Source organism: Apostichopus japonicus, chromosome 22, assembly GCF_037975245.1.
Source record: "Apostichopus japonicus isolate 1M-3 chromosome 22, ASM3797524v1, whole genome shotgun sequence".
In the NCBI taxonomy this organism is placed as follows: domain Eukaryota; kingdom Metazoa; phylum Echinodermata; class Holothuroidea; order Aspidochirotida; family Stichopodidae; genus Apostichopus; species Apostichopus japonicus.
Window position 1 is genome coordinate 7,672,043 of NC_092582.1, and position 25,310 is coordinate 7,697,352.

Genomic DNA, 25,310 nt, shown 5'->3' on the forward strand with positions numbered 1-25,310 from the left:
TCTTCTCTTTTTTTTCTCTCCTCTTTTTCTTACCCGGGGGGCGCGCGCCCCCAACGCCCCCCCCCTGGATACGCACCTGTTGACCACCGATTTTCCAACTACTGGAGATTGGCTTAGGAAATGCATCGTTTGATCGTTTGATCAACGGAACACATTAATGACAAAACCAGTAAACATTATTTTAAGGCGCTATTGTAAAATGAAAAGCCATTGCATTACACGTTCGACAGAGTAGACTTCGCCTCTTAGTGTTTCGTCCAGGAGATGAAATCAGCGTAATTTATCCACCCAGATGATTTACACTAGAAGAAATGTGGCCCCTTTTCCCTTTTTAACTAGGAATGTGATAAGGATTACTCTGGCAAGGTTATAAGTACATCAACTGCTATATTATTAAACCACAATTTTTGACCTGTGACCTCATATTCATATTTAGTTCTACGAGTCATATATTTTTGTCTTCTATAATAATCATGTGTATGTTGACATGAAGATCAAACATACACCACATTTTGTTGCTGAGATACAATTTATAGTGTATTAGGTCAGGGTCAATGACCTTTGACCCCCTGAGAAGGCAACTTGCTCTCCCCCTATCCCACCTTACCCTTTTCTGGTCAATCTTTACACCCATACCTACCAAAATCAGTTGAAATCAGCATCTTTTATTTATTGTTTGCACAAATTGGCTCTATAGATATGGTTAATTATGGGTTACTAAGGCTTGTTGATTGAGCGTCACTAGATGCTTCTGAAACAAACTGCCTCTTGATATAACTGCAATACCCTACATTACGGTAGTATTGAATCAGAGATCTTATAGATAGTTTCAGAGACTAACTACCCGAAATGGATTACTCATTGTGTGTGTGTGTGAGGGGGGGGGGGGGATAGGTTTGTGTGTGTGTTTGAAGGGAGGGAGATAGGGAGGGGGTGGGGGTTGGTTCTACACTGTTACCGCGGATAGGTTCAAATCCGATCGTTAATTGGACATCAAGTTGCTCCAGTTATATATGTACTATAATTATGGGTAACGTCTATTGGTAAGATACGGATGGAGTTCATATTAGGTACAAAACATGAAACATGATGAGTTTTGCTTAACATATATTGCTTAACGAGAAATCATCACATCGTTTTTTGGAAAAAGCCTCTTCTCAGTCTCTGAAATTACTTCTAAACTGATAGTTGTCACAAGGGATCCATTCATTCAGGCATACAAGATTTAGGCTATACAGCTGCAGTGTGAGTTCTCCATTCTGAATCAGTTTTACAGTTTTAAGGAACCCTAAGGTTCTTTAAGAGTGATCTCTATAAAAAAAATTGAAAGATAATCTTTGAGATCTGATATAGATAACTACATAGAGAATCAAATTCAATTCAAGTGCATATATGTAAGTTCAGTTATTAACTGATCTTATTCATTTGTAAAATGCGGTGTTCGATAAATCCACCTTTTTATGACAATTAGGCTTAACTTTGTATATGGATATATCCATATAAAAAGCATATATTGTCTTTAACAAAAGAAGACACTTCCTATCTTTATGTCCTTTAACAAGAAAGAACATTTCCTATATGGATATTACGTAGACAAGATAATGGCTTCATGAAGCAAGCCAGGGTGTTGTTATGGGCATGCTTTACCTCTTGAATATTCACAACTACATTTACAGATGACGTCATCTCTACGTCATCGCCCTCGCAACAGTCCACGCTAGTACCGCGTCCGGATACCAGTCAGAGGTGTATACGTCGTTGTTGGGGAACCATCGCCTCTCACCCCGTTCCAATAGCACGGTTCTTTATTGTTTTGCCGTAACATTGCGTTACCTGTTTTATTCCTATCATTACTACAGTATGTTCTGACTGAAGGATCTTCAAGTCTTTAGTGACTTTCATTTTATCTATTTATCTTCACTTCTGCTACGGAATGGACTTTCCCTTTTCCATACCATATTTTACTTCCATCCAGTGAACTGAAGCGGATCCCTTTTTAATTATTACAATTGTCCTTGGATGAACTTTTTTAATCATTTATTAATTCCGCGCCACGCCTTTTGACGAAGTACTCTTTATCGCGGATCATCGCAAAGGCCCAGCTCTACGACACCATCGAGTTCATCGGCTTCAGACCCAGTCTTAATAGATAAGTTATTTCTTTCTATCTGGCGCCTTAAGTTAACTGTACTCTTTGTTATTCACTTTGTACCATTCACCTCTATTGTCCATATTATTTGTAGAATATAGAAATATTATTATTCAAAATGCCATTCGAAACCTCGTCCATCTTTTCTTTTATGCGTTAACACCCTTGGAAACTCTTTCTGCCGGATACGAATTATTTACATGTCGTTTCCGTAACAGTGTGGGCAATGGAGTTATAAATCTCTTACACTATTTGAAGATACATGTAGAGGCGAAAACAACCAGCCAATTGGGACAATTTCATAATGCTAATACCTCTCTAAACTGTCCTCCCATACCAAGCTTCAAAGCATTCGTATTGACAGTACAAACAGTTCCTAACCTTCATCTGATACTAGTGCTAATACCTCTCTAAACTGTCCTCCCATACCAAGCTTCAAAGCATTCGTATTGACAGTACAAACAGTTCCTAACCTTTATCTGATAGAAACATGATATTCATACTGACAATACGAGTGCTCTGAAAGCGACGGGACATGACAGAACAGTATAGACAACTGGGTGAAACAACGTTTGGTTTTGTTAAATCCTCATCAATTGTTATTCGATCTATGGACACTAAATTTCGCTCTAAGTGGTCAGGATTCAGGGCTTCCGTAGATAATTTTCAAGAATCACGCCATGACCCTACATATTATATATGCACAACATTTACAATGGAATCCTTAATTTAGAGCCGAGTCTATATTCATCCGTTTCAATGCAGTGTCTCCTCTCTTCGTGGAAAACGAATTTGCTGGTTATTTATTATTTAACATGTGGAAAAGTGACACTGGTTTATTAATCGATTGATGACAGGCAAAATTAGGAAGAAATTGGTAAATTCATAATTTTCGCATAATACTTCATTATTTAAACTAAAAATTGACTAGTCCACCAAGATGGACTTCTCTAGCATTTTAGTTTCTTAAAGCATCTACATATTTATAAAAAAAAAAGTTTAAAAAAATTAAAGAAAACAATCTGACAAGATGCCTTAACTCATATATGAAAAAGTGAGAGGGTGCACTTGAAGTTTTGATCGATATTTTATCCCTTTATCAATATTATTGTGCCATCGTTTTCTGTTTATTTATGTTGGCATCTCAGCTTTGGTTTCTAATTTACTTTCTTGTGATAATTGAAATTATGTGTACTATAACCCACTTGAAAAAAAGAGCGATTTAAATAAAAATGACTTATACTATAGCTGCCACAGGGGTTGGCGATATTCTTAGACTTACTCGAGTCTTCAGTTATCCTAATGACGGAATATTAAAGCAAAGTAATTATGAATTTTGTGAAAGTATTTTTTTTTTTAAGTGAGTTCAGTCTGGAAAGAAACATGATATATATATATATACATTCGATTCAATACCATTGTATTTCATTCACTTGACTAGTCAAGTTTCATATTTTAAGGAGATAATCTTTTCCCTTACAAAAATTACAAAAATTGAACAAAATTGTGCAGCGTTTAATAAAGGATGTAACATATATCATTTATATATATATATTATTTTGATTTTGGAACTTAATCCCCAAAAAATGAAACACATATGTATAGGGTCTATCTCTTTAAAAATGTTGATTCCAAAACAACGAAGATAAATACTATATTAAACCGAAAGAGAATCAGAAATTATTTGTTCATATGGAAAACATAAAGTCACCCAGAAATAATTCTCTAAAATAAAAAAGAATAAAAAAATAAAAATCCGTCTCTTTTAAAAGATATACATATAATTAAATAATCAAGTTTTCTTCACTTACTAAAGTAAACCAAACTTTTGTTCGAAATATTGCACAACGTTTAGGTATATTTTTCTTACAATATTCTTTATTCTTTCTTATAGGCTGCAGAGTCGTTCCTCCTGCTCAAGGCTGGCATAGACGAATGTCTTTAATAAATTTACAACGTACAGATTCCGCTGAGACATACAAGTGACGTCACATGGGGTGGTATAAGTAACTTCCGTGTCCAACCTCGTATCGCTAATCTGTTTGAATTGCATCTGCGGAGAGAAGGAAATAAAAAATTAAACGTCAAGTATTTTTTTTTATCTGGGAGATGATCTAATCCCTCGGGTGCAGAAATATTGAACTCACTCTTACTTTAACCTTTCCCCCTCCTTCTCCACCATATCCTGTACCGATTGTTGTGAGCTTACCAGGTAAGTGGCTAATTTTTGTTATACTTTTTGCGCACTTTCTACGCTCTTGATTATGTACATTTCTCTGTTAGGGATTTATAATGGACCACACTGATAATCGTATATTCGTAAAATACTCCCCAATGACTTTGGGGACACCTTATCGAATCTGCCAACATTCAAACTCCAACATTCATGCACACACTCAGGTAACATTTATCAACATTTTTATTTTATAAATATTGCATTTCATTTATAAAATCCTTAATCCGCCATCCGAATCAATCAATCGATAGATCGAACAACCAATCAATTCAGGAACCAAGCAAGCCGAGCAGGAAGTCAATCAATCAATCTATCTTGAAAGAGTGTGCGTGTTGGGACGCAATCGACGCTAAATACAAATTTTTTACCCAAATTCTTATTCTCGACGTTAAGCTCTGTAACTTCTTCTGGATATTACTGACTGGATATTGAAATGACGTCATCTCAGAGAGCCTCGATATTTCGCCCTCTTGTTCTCTCACTCTGTGGAAGGCAGCTTTCAAAGTTTTACATATGTTAGAAAACCGTGTAATCCACAGAGCTTCGTTTGCCGACGTTATCTGTAATCAATATATATATATATTTATATATTAAGAGAGAGAGAGACAGAGAGGTGGATAGAGTTGGAGGTGGAGAGAGAAATAAGACACCAAAGTTCGAAGAAAAAAGTACTATTTGTATAAATTATATATTTAGGAAAAAATGAACAATGTTTTAAGGGACTACCAAGAGCCCAATGAGGCGTCGCTCGTTGACCAGTACGGAGATTGATAAGCTCATGTCACACCATGTAAAGTTGTGAGCACAAATATTGTCACAAATCTATAAATACCCGTGCAAATAGTGTATCATATATGTCCTTGTTTACCCCGTCAAAGTATTCATCCTTGGTGGCGATTTTGTCATATCTACCAATTTGTACGTCACCGTATGCGTGGCGCTTACAATTATATAGTAATCTGCCTTTTCATTATACTACCACACTAACTCTGCGGGTGTGTCTATAGCCATATCCTGTATCTAATATATGAATTACTCCTATTATACATTTCCAATGAAGGAAGGGTGTTGGGTCGGGTGGGTGGACAGGGGAAGGGGGGGGGGGAGGTGGGTTTTCAGCTTTCATCAGACATCGGACAATAATAACTTTACTGGTGCCATATATTTTGTATACCAGCCAGGCATAGGTTCGGCCATATGTAACTCTCCTATGAGTGTGTTTAAACGATATTGTTTTGAAAGCCAGCAAACATTCTTCAATTATCGCCAATCGAAAGATTCTGTTTGATTTTATTTTAATGGTAGCATGTAAGCATTTAATAGAGTTGGTTTACAGTAAGCACAGATTAGAAAATAATATGATGATCTTGAAGCAGGTGGAACCAATTGCTGTATACATATCGTGAACGTTGAAGCTGGCGAAAAACGTAATTAAAATACCCTTTAATTTTAAAAAATTGGTCTAAAGAACTTACATCTGACCTGAGAAACGGGAGATGATCCCTTATTGTCTCTAATCCGTTGATCCCATTTGCACTTTGAATTCGCCCTGCCTCTCGCTGCAGAAAAAACAAAAGGAGAGATTAAAGGTCAGTGTATAACTTAACATGAATTCTATAAAACATTTTTAGAAAGTAAACCTTAGAAAACTAGAAAATTGAAATTGTCATAGAAATTATTTCGTGACAAAACCGATTAAATAAGGATTAGATATAGTAATCGTACTAATCTTTATTAAATGATAGTTAGAAGTAGCTGAAGTATACCTAACTTTAAATACATTGAAAAGGGTGCGGTTGGGGATGGGGGAGGCGGGTTGGGGGTAATGGTTTAGGTGCGGTGGCTGCGGTTAATGTTGGAATGGTTGCAATTATGCCGAGTGCAGTCTTCTGTAATGTATTACTTTTCTTTCTTTTATACAGATATCCTTGCTGTATTGCCGCTGTTCTAAGAGTTACTATCCCTCCCTCTTTCTTTTCCTGTTATATTCCTCCCAGTGTACTATATAGCTATACAGAGTAACTAACCTGGTGGCTAGAAGACTTGTGTGTTTAACTCCGGAAGTTAAGTTTTCTTTCTGGGAACAGTCCAGTCACCGGGAAGCCTCTCAGTAAAGAAAGTTCTCCCTCCTCTAAGTTCTATTTTTCGTAAGCGCTTCAATTCTGAAAATAATTTGCTTGTCTTCTTTACCCTAATATGCATTTACTTTTACTGTTTTTGTCTGTTTATTCCATTTTCTTGCTAACCTGAAGGAACTCGATCAAGACTTGTGTGTAAAACTCCGGAAGTTAAGTTTTCTTTCTGGGAACAGTCCAGTCACCGGGAAGGGATTTCCCCCCTTTTTTGCTGGCTAAGTTCTCCTCCCGGGATGGTGGTATTAACAGAGCTGGGGCAGCCTCTCAGTAAAGAAAGTTCTCCCTCCTCTAAGTTCTATTTTTCGTAAGCGCTTCAATTCTGAAAATAATTTGCTTGTCTTCTTTACCCTAATATGCATTTACTTTTACTGTTTTTGTCTGTTTATTCCATTTTCTTGCTAACCTGAAGGAACTCGATCAAGACTTGTGTGTAAAACTCCGGAAGTTAAGTTTTCTTTCTGGGAACAGTCCAGTCACCGGGAAGGGATTTCCCCCCTTTTTTGCTGGCTAAGTTCTCCTCCCGGGATGGTGGTATTAACAGAGCTGGGGCAGCCTCTCAGTAAAGAAAGTTCTCCCTCCTCTAAGTTCTATTTTTCGTAAGCGCTTCAATTCTGAAAATAATTTGCTTGTCTTCTTTACCCTAATATGCATTTACTTTTACTGTTTTTGTCTGTTTATTCCATTTTCTTGCTAACCTGAAGGAACTCGATCAAGACTTGTGTGTAAAACTCCGGAAGTTAAGTTTTCTTTCTGGGAACAGTCCAGTCACCGGGAAGGGATTTCCCCCCTTTTTTGCTGGCTAAGTTCTCCTCCCGGGATGGTGGTATTAACAGAGCTGGGGCAGCCTCTCAGTAAAGAAAGTTCTCCCTCCTCTAAGTTCTATTTTTCGTAAGCGCTTCAATTCTGAAAATAATTTGCTTGTCTTCTTTACCCTAATATGCATTTACTTTTACTGTTTTTGTCTGTTTATTCCATTTTCTTGCTAACCTGAAGGAACTCGATCAAGACTTGTGTGTAAAACTCCGGAAGTTAAGTTTTCTTTCTGGGAACAGTCCAGTCACCGGGAAGGGATTTCCCCCTTTTTTCCTGGCTAAGTTCTCCTCCCGGGATGGTGGTATTAACAGAGCATTTTCTTGCTAACCTGCAGGAACTCGATCAGGCTTGCCCCCACCCACCCCACCCCCTGAAACATAGTAATTGCGTAAATGGAAACATCCAATGAGCACGTGTATCACACCATATTTCAACGTTAATCTATAAGGCTTTATGGAAGAATCAAGTTCGTCTAACGAGATTTGGAATATATCATAACATATCTCATATTAAAATACAAGATATATACACACAGAATTAAGACCGAGTAGTGCCATATTTTTTTCCACAAAGTATTAAACACTCACCATGTCATGATCCAGATTTGAGGACATAATTTCTAGCTGTCTTATGGTATAGACGGTAAGGTGACATATATTGGCAGACCTTTTTACAGGCGATGCAAAAACGACCAACATCACATCTAAGACAAACAGAACGACGAGATGCCTGGAAAAATCTGTGAAACAAATATATCAATCAATCAATTTCCCTTCCATTCATTGATGTCTTTCATTTTAAAGTTTGTCCATGTCATTTATTCACGAGTATTATATATATATATGTTACATATATTCATTTCAGAGGCGAGGAGCAGCTACTACGAACGATCTGTTACCCCATGTATGTTTAGGCCGATGTTCTTGAAGTAAATGCATGTTATAACCAAACAAACAAAATCCTTTTTGGTCAAAATAAATTGTCTCCTAAAAACTATAGTTGCTCGGTATCTAATATAGAAACCTGGAGGTTGCATGGCAGTCCCAAAATAGGTGTTCAATGGCTTCCGTATACAGTTTACAGAAAGGACAGGGGGAGGGAGTGGGGGGGGTATTTATTGTTGCATTAAATATAGAAGCCTATTGGTAGCAAGAAGTCGGTGTAGACATTTAAATTGAAAATACTGAACTTTGGTCTCATATAGAGAGTACGAAAAGGGATTCTAAATATGATGTTCCAGTTATCATCGTAGAGATTAAAGAGCAAGTTCCACTTATCATGCACATGCACATCGAGGAAGAGAAACAGGCCGGATTAAGTGAGAGAGCAAAACCACTCTTGAAAGACTTGGAGTATTGGAAATCATATTTATGAGATGATCTTCTGGAGCGATGGCTACCTCAGCCTGAAATGAACTTTTCCAAGCCTGAGGATTTGCAGAAAGAATATATCTGAAAAACATTGCAACGGGGAACGGATTAAATCTATATCGCTGAACTGAGTTATATACAAAATTGGAGAACCATTATGTCTGACATTTCTGACCATTGCTGTACATAATCCCGGCTTGACAGAGACTATATTAGAATCTTAAATTATTATGTTGAATTATTAATTCTTATGAAACGGTTATTACAGATAATCTGCTTCTCGATATTTTTGTTTCTCCATATTTGGAGTAACAAACGTAGCCTTAGACTATACAACGCAGACATTTGTATTAAAAATATTGTAACTGTATTTACATTTCGCCTCCGATTTTATGGAGTATGAATGGTACAAAAATATGTATGCGAACGCCATAATGAAAACTCAGATCGATATATAAGTTGGCGAAAATTAACCACGCAAACTAACCCCTTGTATATATTCCCTTACCCCCCCCCCCCTCTCCCCCTCCTGAAATGAGCTGGTTTTCAGCCGTAACAGCCAATCGTAAAATCACAATGTTAACACCACTGCAACAAGTATGTGCAAGTAGGCTTAAAGCCAGAATTCTCATTTGGTGGTGTGCCAGTGTTGCCCGCAATTGTTATAGTTATGAAGTGTTAGTATAGGCTTTAAAGAGCAGCAAAGCAGCCCAAAGCTATAGAAACTTAACTAAACTTGTTGAGAAATTTGTTTTGATTGGCAATATTTCTGAGCAGTTTATGCATTTTATTTTGGTACGAAATATATAAGACATAGTGGGGATAACGATGTCATTTCCTTTCCTCTCCGTTTTCAGAAAAAAAGAGAGCATAGATTGTCCAACGTATCGAAAAGCCTATTCAAATTGGTTTGAAGGCACAATCCGTTCGCCTGCCCGTTCCGAAATTATACGTGATTGGCCGTGACCTTTACTGAACCGCTCTTCCTCCAAAATATAATTTAATGACAACTCTTTTCCAACCGTATTACCCACTATACCAAAACCTGCATGTAAGCCTTCCTGTGCCAAGCAGAGAATTGTTACCCTGTCAGCGTTCCATGGACAAACTGTAAGATGCGCCCTTCGTGCCATTATGAGATGCTGCTGTTAGCCATTTATGTTTTATGTCTTATAAGTGCATTATGTTTTAACGTCAACGTATCGTTAACTAAACCTCAACCACTATAGCACGCTGCCTGCGTGTTGTCATTTCACAGCAATATATATGATGCAGTTCGTTTCACTGTATTATGCAGAAAATGCATCATATTTATTGAACGCTGTTCTTAACCCCCAATCCAAACAATGAAAAGGAATCTGCCGATAATCTGGCCTGCGTGAAGGATCCCGCTGATCTCGCCAATGTCCTCGATAAAAATATAGCCTACGATTAATGTTTCGTTTGAATCATATCGGAATCGACAGTGAGTTAATACAAATATTAATGTTCTCTGGCTTTGTTATTTGGAAACTGTATGAAATAAGATCTATACTTCCAGGACGACGTTGATATTTTATTACCCACAATTCATCATCAAGGATACCATTGGCGGTATATACGATATTAGTGAAGAAGCTGCTAATGGAACTGCGTACGTGCTCGCACAGACGATATTTGACTTCGGAGACTTCCCAATCAAAGAAATGTTACTTCTAATACCTAGATGAAGGGCGGGAGACGAGAGCAGTTGGTCTGGGCCGGTAGGCAAATACACAAATATATAATGAAAATCGAAATATATATATTTTCATCCCATATTTCCCGCTATTCAGGCCTGTCTGCATCGAACGATGTGTCCCAGATCTAATGCTATTTTAACTCCGTCACAGTTATAGCTGGAACAGCTTCCGATATTGAAAAACTTGTTTCTAATTTTAGACGAAGTACCGGAAAGTTCATCCAATATCACTGGAACTATAGAATCCAATGAAAATACCATCCTTATCTCGGAAATAATTAAATATTTATTGTCTATTTGTGCAATTTATTGTAATGAGCTCGGATGTCTGCGCTAGACTCTTATTGTTTTATATTGGTCGTGGGTCGATTCTTGAAGCGATGTATATGGGCAGCACGTACCCCATACACACAGTGTAAATGTAACCATGGACAATGTGTGTCAACGTTATAGCTGTCTCGTTCATTGAAACATACACCATCAACATTGGATGTCATTGTACCATTATTGTATACGATTTTGTATGAGATATCACGATCATCTTACGTTATAACATAACCATCGTATGTGATATCGTCAACACCTTACGTTATAACATAACCATCGTATGTGATATCGTCAACACCTTACGTTGTAACATAACCATCGTATGTGATATCGTCAACACCTTACGTTGTAACATAACCATCGTATGTGATATCGTCAACACCTTACGTTGTAACATAACCATCGTATGTGATATCGTCAACACCTTACGTTGTAACATAACCATCGTATGTGATATCGTCAACACCTTACGTTGTAACGTAACCATCGTATGTGATATCGTCAACACCTTACGTTATAACATAACCTTCGTACGTGATATCGTCAACACCTTACGTTGTAACGTAACCATCGTATGTGATATCGTCAACACCTTACGTTGTAAAATAACCATCGTATGTGATATGGTCAACATGTTACGTTGTAACATAACCATCGTATGTAATATCGTCAACACCTTACGTTATAACATAACCATCGTATGTGATATCGTCAACACCTTACGTTGTAACATAACCATTGTATGTGATATGGTCAACACCTTACGTTGTAACATAACCATCGTATGTGATATCGTCAACACCTTACGTTATAACATAACTATCGTATGTGAGATCGTCAACACCTTACGTTGTAACATAACCATTGTATGTGATATGGTCAACACCTTACGTTGTAACATAACCATCGTATGTAATATCGTCAACACCTTACGTTATAACATAACCATCGTATGTGATATGGTCATCATGTTACGTTATAACATAACCATCGTATGTGATATCGTCAACACCCTTACGTTGTAACATAACCATCGTATGTGATATGGTCAACATGTTAAGTTATAACATAACCATCGTATCTCAAAAAAAAATCGTCTTTATGTATATAGCTTTATCTTCAATCTGTTATAACATCGTCATCGCTTGCTATAGCGTCACTTTTCGTATGCGATATGATGATTTTCGTGAGAAATATCATCCTCGTGCATGCGTGGATATCATCAATATATTAAGCCATACCATCGTCATAGTATTTTTCAACGAAATCATCGTATGAGGAAGCATCTTTGTTTTGCTTTATAACATCGTTAATGTATTTTATATCACTATGGCATTGTGAGTTATCATTCCTGTATGTTATCACAGTCTTACAGTACACCCCGTGAATTTGCCGCTCGTTTCGGAATTAACGTCTTCCCACCATGAAGCCTATACTAACAGATCTTGGGGGAAACCGATGTTTTGCTTCTGTACTGTCCCACATCTTCGGAACAAATGACCTGAACGCGTTCAAACTTTCTCCTTGTCTGGTGTCCTTCAAATCTAATCTGAAAACTCATCTGTTCTAGAATTCAACAACTTCTATAATTATTGACTTATACCTTTTATTATCTTATTCTTCGTGTGTTACTTGCTTGACCCTTTCTCACTGTTTTTAAGTTCACTGCGCCATGAGCGTCTTTTTGACGGATACCGGCGGACTACAACCGTTCATTATTATTATATTTAACACCACTACACCGTGTGTTATATTATAATAATAATCATAATGATAATCATACTCAGCAGCTATATTTTTTACGTCGGACGCTTAAGCGACCACAAATGTGGTAGAAGTCCACCAGGGCAACTTACACGTCGGAGGGGGGGGGGGGGGGGGCTTCCAATTCAACATTTTAACTAAAATTTGAAATCTTTTCAATTTCCGCCCTTTTTGTAGGGCAAGGTGGGATGTACTGAAGTTGCTTCTCACACACCCAAAAGTATTTCCCCAATACCCTCGTATGAGACAATCCGTCTGTATCTACTGGGCTTATACGTGAGCTCGGACACGGTGATTGGTCGTGCATGAGGAAACTTTCTTAATCATTTTAATAATAGCAACCGCATTGGATATATGACCTTCCTGACACCTATAAACACAACGTGAAATTGACAGAGGATCAAACGATCAAAACAGTTCATTTCAAGCAGGGACGTCGGTACCATGGCGTCTGGCCCTTGTGACAATAATGTCACCTCATTTTTTGAAGTCTTTACATATCTTCCTTTATAATTGTTTTCTTCATCATATCATATTTTTCAGGGTCCCTTAATTTTTATCGGATCCCAGGCTGTAACCACATGCTCCCCCTCCCCACCCAGCCGGCAGGCCTGGTCATATAAGCAGGCTTTCAGGCTATGATTCGTGAAATTCTAGCCATTTTGTACAAACGTTGCAAATTCTGCCAGATTTCTGCCGCTCGAGATATCTTCCTAAATATTTTAGTAACGAAAGATTACTTGGTGATTAATTATTCATCTTACATTCGAGTATCAACATGTGTCACCAGGACACTTGTATATACTGGCATTAATAAAACATCGGATTTTGTTTTTCGCGTGGACTAAAGAAAATTTGGAGTGGGCACCAACAGTTGTGAAAGGGAAACAGAAATTGCCACTATTTGTGGGAAAAAAATATGGAACAAAACTGCTGGACATCAATGACCTAAACATATAACTCCATTTTGCAAGTAAGCAACCTCAATGACATAACAATGTCTCAACTTAAGGACAGGGCATACTTTTTATCTGTATATCCCTTTACCAGGACATACAATTCCCCACTGGGGGGTCGCCATGTTCATAAATGTGAAAAGTGAGGTCCCCAAACAACAACGTGTGTGTCAGGGGTGTAGGTGGGGGGGGGGGGGGGGCAAGCCTGATCACGACTTACGGCTCCTGATGGTAAGCAAGAAAATTATTTTGGGGTGAGGACGAGGGGTTGTACGCCTGCAACCCGCTCCTGAATCAAGGTCTGACAATTCTAGTTTTACCATTGAAATAATTTGCTCGCGTCTTTCGACTGCGTGATAAATACCACTGCAGTGGCGTAGGAAGGTACTTTTGAGTGGGGGGGGGGGGCTGAAGACTGATGGCCGGTCTGGGGGAGGGGTCTAAGGGGAGGGGGTGTCCCCCTCCTCTTTGGAATTTTTTGCATTTCCAGGTAGCCTCAGATGCAATTTGGTGCAATATAGCACACTTCAACACCCACTCCATTTTGTAAACTTAATTTTGTATTTTCACCAGGCCTTAGATGCAATTTGGTGCTCCAAATGAGATTTTATTTCTCATTTGGAAATGAAAAAGGGGTTTTCTGACTTGCGAAGCGGGGGGGGGGGGCGGAATGATACTTCCGCCCCTCCACATTTTTCACTGGGGGGCTGGCGCCCCCAGCCCCCCGGTTCCTACGCCCTTGTACCACTGTATTACGTATGGAAGGAAGAAACGTAGGCCCAAGCTACACCACGGTAGTTTAACACGTGGTATCAGCAGCAAAAAAAATATACTCGTCCACTTTAAGAAATAGGAAGAAAAAAAGAAAGAACGAAGGTCATATGAAGTACCAACAACCCATTGACTTTACTTGTTCGAGATATTTCATTAGCTTAATAAACACGTGTTACAGGAAACGATAGCTTGACCTCGTCGAAAGGAAGTAAATTTATTTCCGGTAGAGATAGTCTGGCAGATCTCAATCTTTGAGTTAGTATGAAGAATAGGATATACTTAGTACCGTATAATTGTGTTTCTTCTTATCAAAGAAGAATATAAAAAAAAAAAACCGGCTTTTCCATATTCAATCAGGGCAAGGTCTTTTGCTTAAAACATACCATGCATAATGTTGTGTAGCAAGGTTAGGTCATGTTATAATGTGTTCATAGATGTGGCAATTCACGGAAAAAACGTTATTACCAGGAATATGTGATATTTTCCTTAACAGGAAGGAATAAGGCAAGGCATGTTTGACATGGGATAGACATTAACTATAGGCTGAACCGTGCTTTCAATTTCAGGCTAGCCTATATATTTCAATCTTACCATATCAAACTTATAGGCCTCTTATCAGCTCACCGATAAAAGTGACCTGATTGACTTATAAACGCATTGTTAAAGCATTGTATTGTGTGTGTGTATGTGTGTGTGTATATATTTATCACATATGAACTTGAAAAGCTGCCTTTGCAAATAAGAGAACTGTGTGTATGGCTTCATCACATGGGTGATCCATCTATATATACTAGGTTACAAAAATTGTAATCCTACATATAAACTTTTTGAGTTCAACACATCATTGAATTATTTGTGGAATTATGGTAATAAAGTTTCCAAGTATCCAAGGCCTATGGTACTACCAAATGGTGACTCGTCAACACAAAATGCGGCTAAGCAACAAGTGAAATATTAATTAAACTATATTTGTATCTTAATTATGAATATTCCGTCACCCACCTTTTCCTTTATAGTCATATCAATATTAAGCACTTGCAAAAAGCAAAAAGCAAACGGCAGCATGACATACAATTTCTTAATTCGGAGAGTCCTTATAGTTCGCAAGAAATTCTCGTAAACTTTATGTCTGGATGCACAACTCCCAACAGCTACACGCGACAAGAGCCAGGTCTAGCCCGGGGGCAATTACATTCCTATTTCCTCTTGAAAATGAGAATAAAATATTCTTTATACCGTGTTTTCTCCCCTCCACGCTATCCCTCGTCAGGCCTGCTAATAGCAACGCGGTGTTTTCTCCATTGCTCGTCTTGATTTAAGGCCAAAAATTAATAAATAAATACAACCCCCAAAACATTAACAAGTTCCTCAAAAGAAAGTAAAACTATGATCAATGACTTTCATTTTCATTCATAGACCCCTTCTTTTGTTGACAAAACGAGGCAGTAGACCCCGCCCATCTTTTGATTATTCACTTGTTCAACAAAGAATAAGGGTAGCTGGATATCAACATTTTTTAATAAATGATTATACGGAAGAATATTCCGTATCTTCATATTAATGTGTCGTTGAATATTGATTGCCGTTTAAAATTTGTCGTTTTAATGTTTCCTGTTTTACATTTTAAGAAGTGACACTGTTACAACGAGAGAGAGCATTGCCATTCGTCACATAGTATAATGAATAGTATATATGCTAATACAGTTGAAGGTTTTCAGTCTTGTATCAAGACAAGGCCTTCTCAAGTTGGTAGCTTGGTCAGGTCGTTGTCGTGGTCAGCTCGTGGTCTTGGTCATTGTGGTCATTGGTAATTTGTCACACCACAGTGTTCCACGTTTAGACGTGTATACACGTGCGACAACGATGATGAAGTGCCATACTAGATACTAGGAATATTTCTACCTGAAAAAGCCATTGAGTTTTGTTCGATCAATTGATTCCATATTCTTTGTAACAGCCGGCAATGTAGGACACTGTACTACTCGAAAAGGAATATACTCACCAGCAATATATGTCCAGATCGATATACACTAAAGTTAACAAATGATGTACCTTTGAAGGGGGGGGGGGTGGAAGGGGTGGGGTACCCATGAATATGCAAGAAGAAAATGTCAAATAACTATCACCTATAGGTTCAGATTGCAAACGAGAATTTTGCCTCGTCGAGAAATCTTAAATGACCAACTGAACCCTGCTCTTTGCCCCGGAATGGACCTAACATGGATTGTCTGGGCGTCTGGGGAAAATACTTTAAGAAAGTAGCACATTTTGTTAGCTTGATAAAACTAGGAGGCCAAAACTGTTTGACTTTTAAGCCCTCAGATCTCCATTACATTCATGAGCTGATACATTGTAATTGTGTAGTTGAAAACTGATGCCTATATAGTTACACATTTTTGACTACATGGTACACGCACACACACACATATTGTATATATATTATATATATATATATATTATGTATATATATATAATATATATATAATATATTTGACATTATACGATGTTTTGATATTAATGTGGTACTTACCAAAATGCCAAGCAACTGGATGATAATTCATTGGAAAATGTTTACACTAAAGACAACAAACAATCCGTAAAGTATCAGACAGTATTATGTAAGATATACACACAAACGATATAAAGATGTGTCTTGACGTATAGACGAGGCAATACTAAAAATAAAAACAAATTGCTGACACTTTATATTCCGGACTATGCACAGGAATTCTCACAGCAGTATAGTTATTGTTATTCCTAGAAACACGACACACCATTCCACCTATAAGTTAATTTGCCAAACTTCTCTTAATTAAGAGTAATAAGACGCCAGAAAGAGAAACTATTCTCTTTCAAGAAGAGAGGAAAACTAGTTTTGAGGTATAGCATGGGAATGCCCAAAAATTATAGTTTTCTTTTCTTTCTTGTTTGGTGTAAGGCGACAAAGGGGGTCGGGGAGGGGAGGGTTGGGTTGTATTTGATGCATCGCACATCTCCACGTCAGGGAACTGCAAATCTTTTTTAGGGGGGAGGGGCCCAAGATGGAAAGTAGACTGGATGTCCCATCTTGATAATATCACACACACACACACATGAGTTCATACCTGTTCCCATCGCAAACGAACACTTGTAAGTTTTGTGTCAGATATATCAACCTATTTTGATTTTACTGCTGTTTCAGTCTCCTAATGGTTGATAGTTAACGTTCCCTGCAGGTAATATGTATATGTATATGTATATATATATATATATATATATATATATATATATATATATATATATACATATATATATATATATATATATATATATATATATACCACTGGTTTGACCCATAGGGGGAAATGGAAAAAAGTGTACCATAAGGGGAAATTGAGGGAAAACACGAATAACATGGAAATAAATGATGTTTTAATATCTAAATTTTCATGAAATACTTGTCATGATGTGCTCTAATGTGCTACATGTCTTTTGAGATTAAATTAATAAGATCTTAGGATATACCTTTTTTGGACCTTAAAAAATTTCCCCCGAACGTATTTTTCCTACTAATGAGGATTAGGGGGAAAAGTTTGTATTTCTCCTTAACAGTTTTTTATATTTCTCCTTAACAGTTTCTTGTATTTCTCCTTAAAGTTGAAATAAGCAAATTTTCCTTTAAGGAGAAATACAAACATATATTCGTAGTACAGAATTATGGGTACGGTGGGAGGATTGAGTGGTAGAGTAATTTCTCCGGGGACAAAACATATGATATGTAATAAAATTTGATGATAAAATGAAAATAATCAATAATATAAACTATGATAAGTTTAATATTATTTACTATATCATCAGACTGTGAGGGGCCTATATAAAAGCGCAATAAAAGGAATGAAAGACTTCGAACTACTCACACGGTCGCATTTACCCCACCTCCCTCCCCTTTTCCCTCTTTCGTGGGTAACTATAGCCCAACCATCTGTTCAGAAACGTTCAAGCGTCTCGTTTACGGAATTAGGTAAACGAAAGCTACCAGGGGCGTTGTGGGTAGGGGCGGGGGTTGCGACGACTTTAATACCCTATTAGTTTTCGAGCATAACAGTATTCACTCTGGCTAATTATTAGTTTAGTTTAGTTTAGTTACCCAAGGATCAGGAAGCTTTACAGTAGCCTATTTGAGAACCTATCCGTGCTAGATCATGGATGAACACCGGCTTACTTCAAGCCTTCTATTTTCGATAATTGTTCAGAGGGTAAAGAGGCAGGGGTGTGAATTCTCTCCCATTCCTGCTCCCGGGACCGCCTTTTAAAGTCCCCATCAACTTTTTTTTCTCGATACATTTGTACCGCTGGTCATCACTTCACAATCTTAAATTCACTCTGGTTAAGCAAGTAAGCATCTGAGTATAGCTAGTTGCTTGAAGGCTACATAGACTATTTACTACAATAGCTATATGTTAATGTAACAGTCAAAATTTGCATTTCTAATTAGATACAGGTTTCTTGTATTTCTCCTGTACGTTGAAATCAGCAAATTTTCCCTTAAGGAGAAATACAAACATGTATGCGTAGTACAGAATTATGGTAACGGTGGGGAGGATTGAGTGGTAGAGTAATTTCTCCGGGACAAAACATATGATGTGTAATAAACTTTGATGATAAATGAAAATAATCAATAATATAAACTATGATCAGTTTAATATTATTTATTATATCATCAGGAATGTGAGGGGTTCATATAAAAGGGCAAAAAAAGGACTGAAAAACTTCAAACTATACTTACACGGTCGCACTTACCCCACCTCCCTCCCCTTTTCCCTCTTTCGTGGGTAACTATAGCCCAACCATCTGTTCAGAAACGTTCAAGCGTCTCGTTTACGGAATTAGGTAAACGAAAGCTACCAGGGGCGTTGTGGGTAGGGGCGGGGGTTGCGACGACTTTAATACCCTATTAGTTTTCGAGCATAACAGTATTCACTCTGGCTAATTATTAGTTTAGTTTAGTTTAGTTACCCAAGGATCAGGAAGCTTTACAGTAGCCTATTTGAGAACCTATCCGTGCTAGATCATGGATGAACACCGGCTTACTTCAAGCCTTCTATTTTCGATAATTGTTCAGAGGGTAAAGAGGCAGGGGTGTGAATTCTCTCCCATTCCTGCTCCCGGGACCGCCTTTTAAAGTCCCCATCAACTTTTTTTTCTCGATACATTTGTACCGCTGGTCATCACTTCACAATCTTAAATTCACTCTGGTTAAGCAAGTAAGCATCTGAGTATAGCTAGTTGCTTGAAGGCTACATAGACTATTTACTACAATAGCTATATGTTAATGTAACAGTCAAAATTTGCATTTCTAATTAGATACAGGTTTCTTGTATTTCTCCTGTACGTTGAAATCAGCAAATTTTCCCTTAAGGAGAAATACAAACATGTATGCGTAGTACAGAATTATGGTAACGGTGGGGAGGATTGAGTGGTAGAGTAATTTCTCCGGGACAAAACATATGATGTGTAATAAACTTTGATGATAAATGAAAATAATCAATAATATAAACTATGATCAGTTTAATATTATTTATTATATCATCAGGAATGTGAGGGGTTCATATAAAAGGGCAAAAAAAGGACTGAAAAACTTCAAACTATACTTACACGGTCGCACTTACCCCACCTCCCTCCCCCCTTCCCTCTTTCATGCATGGGAAACTCTAGCCCAACCATCTGTTCAGAAACGTTCAAGCGTCTCGTATATGAAAATCGGTAAAGAAAAGCTACCAGGGGCGTTGTGGGTAGGGGCGGGGATTGCGACCACTTTAATACCCTATTAGTTTACGGGAATTACAGTCTCCTCTCTGGCTAATTATTAGTTTAGTTACCCAAGGATCAGGAAGCTTTACAGTAGCTTATTTGAGACCCTATCCGTGTTAGATCATGGATGAACACCGGCTTACTTCAAGCCTTCTGTTTTCGATAATTGTTCAGAGGGTAAAGAGGCAGGGGTGTGAATTCTCTCCCATTCCTGCTCCCGGGACCGCCTTTTAAAGTCCCCATCAACTTTTTTCGATACATTTGTACCACTGGCCATCACTTCACAATCTTAAATTCACACTGGTTAAGCAAGTAAGCAACTGAGTATAGTCATCTGCTTGAAGGCTACATAGACTGTTTACTACAAAATCTATATGTTCATGTAACAGTCAAAATTTGCATTTCTAATTAGATACAAGTTTCTTGTATTTCTCCTTAACGTCGAAATAAGCAAATTTTCCCTTAAGGAGAAATACAAACATGTAATCGTAGTACAGTATTATGGTTACGGTGGGGAGGATTGAGTGGTAGAGTAATTTCTCCGGCTACAAAACATAAGATATGTAATAAACTTTGATGATGAATGAAAATAATCAATAATATAATCTTCGATAAGTTTAATATTATTTATTATATCATCAGACTGTGAGGGGCACATATAAAAGCGCAAAAAAAGGGCTGAAAAACTTCGAACTACTAACATGGTCGCACTAACCCCACCTCCCTTCCCCCTTTCCATCTTCCATGGGTAACTCTAGCCCAACCATCAATTCAGAAACGTTCAAGCGTCTCGTATATGAAAATCGGTAAAGAAAAGCTACCACGGGCGTTGTGGGTAGGGGCAGGGATTGCGACCACTTTAATACCCTATTAGTTTTCGGGAATTACAGTCTCCGCTCTGGCTAATTATTAGTTTAGTTACCCAAGGATCAGGAAGCTTTACAGTAGCTTATTTGAGACCCTATCCGTGTTAGATCATGGATGAACACCGGCTTACTTCAAGCCTTCTGTTTTCGATAATTGTTCAGAGGGTAAAGAGGCAGGGGTGTGAATTCTCTCCCATTCCTGCTCCCGGGACCGCCTTTTAAAGTCCCCATCAACTTTTTTTCTCGATACATTTGTACCGCTGGCCATCACTTCACAAACTTATTAATCATTCTGGTTAAGCAAGTAAGCATCTGAGTATAGTCATCTGCTTGAAGGCTACATAGACTGTTCACTACAAAAGCCATGTTAATGTAACAGCCAGAATTTGCATTTCTAATTAAATACAGGTTTCTTGTATTTCTCCTTAACGTCGAAATAAGCAAATTTTCCCTTAAGGAGAAATACAAACATGTATTCGTAGTACAGAATTATGTCAACGGTGAGGAGGTTTGAGTGGTAGAGTAATTTCTCCGGGGACAAAACATATGATGTGTAATAAAATTTGATGATAAATGAAAATAATCAATAAGTTTAATATTATTTATTATATCATCAGACTGTGAGGGGCACATATAAAAGCGCAAAAAAGGGCTGAAAAACTTCGAACTACTCACACGGTCGCACTAACCCCACCACCCTCCCCTTTCCCTCTTTCGTGGGTAACTCTAGCCCAACCATCTGTTCAGAAACGTTCAAGCGTCTCGTTTACGGAATTAGGTAAACGAAAGCTACCAGGGGCGTTGTGGGTAGGGGCGGGGGTTGCGACCACTTTAATACCCTATTAGTTTTCGAGCATAACAGTATTCACTCTGGCTAATTATTAGTTTAGTTTAGTTACCCAAGGATCAGGAAGCTTTACGGTAGCTTATTTGAGAACCTATCCGTGTTAGATCATGGATGAACACCGGCTTACTTCGAGCCTTCTGTTTTCGATAATTGTTCAGAGGGTAAAGAGGCAGGGGTGTGAATTCTCTCCCATTCCTGCTCCCGGGACCGCCTTTTAAAGTCCCCATCAACTTTTTTTCTCGATACATTTGTACCGCTGGCCATCACTTCACAAACTTATTAATCATTCTGGTTAAGCAAGTAAGCATCTGAGTATAGTCATCTGCTTGAAGGCTACATAGACTGTTCACTACAAAAGCCATGTTAATGTAACAGCCAGAATTTGCATTTCTAATTAAATACAGGTTTCTTGTATTTCTCCTTAACGTCGAAATAAGCAAATTTTCCCTTAAGGAGAAATACAAACATGTATTCGTAGTACAGAATTATGTCAACGGTGAGGAGGTTTGAGTGGTAGAGTAATTTCTCCGGGGACAAAACATATGATGTGTAATAAAATTTGATGATAAATGAAAATAATCAATAAGTTTAATATTATTTATTATATCATCAGACTGTGAGGCGCCTATATAAAAGCGCAATAAAAGGAATGAAAGACTTCGAACTACTCACACGGTCGCATTTACCCCACCTCCCTCCCCTTTTCCCTCTTTCGTGGGTAACTCTAGCCCAACCATCTGTTCAGAAACGTTCAAGCGTCGCGTTTACGGAATTAGGTAAACGAAAGCTACCAGGGGCGTTGTGGGTATGGGCGGGGGTTGCGACCACTTTAATACCCTACTAGTTTTCGAGCATAACAGTATTCACTCTGGCTAATTATTAGTTTAGTTACCCAAGGATCAGGAAGCTTTACAGTAGCTTATTTGAGAACCTATCCGTGCTAGATCATGGATGAACACCGGCTTACTTCAATCCTTCTCTTTTCAATAATTGTTCAGAGGGTAAAGAGGCAGGGGTGTGAAATCTCTCCCATTCCTGCTCCCGGGACCGCCTTTTAAAGTCCCCGTCAACTTTTTTCGATACATTTGTACCACTGGCCCTCACTTCACAATCTTAAATTCACTCTGGTTGAGCAAGTAAGCAACTGAGTATAGCTATCTGCTTGAAGGCTACATAGACTATTTACTACAAAATCTATATGTTAATGTAACAGTCAAAATTTGCATTTCTAATTAGATACAAGTTTCTTGTATTTCTCCTTAACGTCGAAATAAGCAAATTTTCCCTTAAGGAGAAATACAAACATGTATTCGTAGTACAGAATTATGGGTACCGGTGGGGAGGATTGAGGGGTAGAGTAATTTCTCCGGAGACAAAACATATGAAGTTTAATAAAATTTGATGATAAATGAAAATAATCAATAATATAAACTATGATAAGTTTAATATTATTTATTATATCATCAGACTGTGAGGGGCCTATATAAAAGCGCAATAAAAGGGCTGAAAAACTTCGAACTACTAACACGGTCGCACTTACCCCACCTCCCTTCCCCCTTTCCATCTTCCATGGGTAACTCTAGCCCAACCATCTGTTCTAAAACGTTCAAGCGTCGCGTATACGAAATTAGGTAAACGAAAGCTACCAGGGGCGTTGTGGGTAGGGGCGGGGATTGCGACCACATTAATACCCTATTAGTTTTCGAGCAAAACAGTATTCACTCTGACTAATTATTAGTTCAGTTTAGTTACCCAAGGATCAGGAAGCTTTACAGTAGCTTATTTGAGAACCTATCCGTGTTAGATCATGGATGAACACCGGCTTACTTCAAGCCTTCTGTTTTCGATAATTGTTCAGAGGGTAAAGAGGCAGGGGTGTGAATTCTCTCCCATTCCTGCTCCCGGGACCGCCTTTTAAAGTCCCCATCAACTTTTTTCTCGATACATTTGTACCGCTGGCCATCACTTCACAAACTTATTAATCACTCTGGTTAAGCAAGTAAGCATCTGAGTATAGTCATCTGCTTGAAGGCTACATAGACTGTTTACTACAAAAGCCATGTTAATGTAACAGCCAGAATTTGCATTTCTAATTAAATACAGGTTTCTTGTATTTCTCCTTAACGTCGAAATAAGCAAATTTTCCCTTAAGGAGAAATACAAACATGTATTCGTAGTACAGCATTATGTTAACGGTAGGGAGGATTGAGTGGTAGAATAATTTCTCCAGGGACAAAACATATGATGTGTAATAAAATTTGATGATAAATGAAAATAATCAATAATATAATCTATGATAAGTTTAATATTATTTATTATATCATCAGACTGTGAGGGGCACATATAAAAGCGCAAAAAAAGGGCTGAAAAACTTCGAACTACTAACACGGTCGCACTAACCCCACCTCCCTCCCCTTTCCCTCTTTCGTGGGTAACTCTAGCCCAACCATCTGTTCAGAAACGTTCAAGCGTCTCGTTTACGGAATTAGGTAAACGAAAGCTACCAGGGGCGTTGTGGGTAGGGGCGGGGGTTGCGACCACTTTAATACCCTATTAGTTTTCGAGCATAACAGTATTCATTCTGGCTAATTATTAGTTTAGTTACACAAGGATCTGGAAGCTTTACAGCAGCTTATTCCTGCTCCCGGGACCGCCTTTTAAAGTCCCCGTCAACTTTTTTCGATACATTTGTACCACTGGTCCTCACTTCACAATCTTAAATTCACTCTGGTTGAGCAAGTAAGCAACTGAGTATAGCTATCTGCTTGAAGGCTACATAGACTATTTACTACAAAAGCTATATGTTAATGTAACAGTCAAAATTTGTATTTTTTATTAGATACAAGTTTCTTGTATTTCTCCTTAACGTTGAAATAAGCAAATTTTCCCTTAAGGAGAAATACAAACATGTATTCGTAGTACAGCATTATGGTAACGGTGGGGAGGATTGAGGGGTAGAGTAATTTCTCCGGAGACAAAACATTTGATATGTAATAAAATTTGATGATAAATGAAAATAATCAATAATATAATCTATGATAAGTTTAATATTATTTATTATATCATCAGACTGTGAGGGGCACATATCAAAGTGCAAAGAAAGGGCTGAAAAACTTCGAACTAATCACACGGTCGCATTAATCCCACCTCCCTCCCCTTTCCCTCTTTCGTGGGTAACTCTAGCCCAACCATCTGTTCAGAAACGTTCAAGCGTCTCGTGTACGGAATTAGGTAAACGAAAGCTACCAGGGGCGTTGTGGGTATGGGCGGGGGTTGCGACCACTTTAATACCCTATTAGTTTTCGAGCATAACAGTATTCACTCTGGCTAATTATTAGTTTAGTTTAGTTTAGTTTAGTTACCCAAGGATCAGGAAGCTTTACGGTAGCTTATTTGAGAACCTATCCGTGTTAGATCATGGATGAACACCGGCTTACTTCAAGCCTTCTGTTTTCGATAATTGTTCAGAGGGTAAAGAGGCAGGGGTGTGAATTCTCTCCCATTCCTGCTCCCGGGACCGCCTTTTAAAGTCCCCATCAACTTTTTTTCTCGATATATTTGTA

At 38.1% G+C, this 25,310-nt stretch overlaps 2 protein-coding genes across 4 annotated transcripts in view; both read right to left on the reverse strand.

Moving 5' to 3' along the window:
* The window catches only part of LOC139963609 (disabled homolog 2-interacting protein-like), a 509,980-nt gene that overhangs the window by 308,714 nt on the left and 175,956 nt on the right, over positions 1–25,310 (reverse strand). The window lies entirely within an intron of this gene.
* LOC139963979 (uncharacterized) overlaps positions 1,115–25,310 on the reverse strand; it is a 71,644-nt gene continuing 47,448 nt past the window's right edge. Inside the window, exons 1-5 of one of the 3 annotated variants that reach the window (XM_071965255.1) lie at positions 16,775–16,930; positions 7,921–8,072; positions 5,861–5,944; positions 4,754–4,945; positions 1,116–4,202 (exon numbers count right to left, since the gene is read on the reverse strand). In XM_071965255.1, coding sequence (XP_071821356.1) covers positions 4,038–4,202; positions 4,754–4,945; positions 5,861–5,944; positions 7,921–8,072; positions 16,775–16,805 — 624 coding nt within the window. In that variant the 5' untranslated portion in view covers positions 16,806–16,930 and the 3' untranslated portion in view covers positions 1,116–4,037. Of the gene's footprint in view, positions 4,203–4,753; positions 4,946–5,860; positions 5,945–7,920; positions 8,073–16,774; positions 16,931–25,310 lie in introns of those variants that run through there. The other 2 variants (XM_071965254.1, XM_071965253.1) reach the window with 2 other exon arrangements.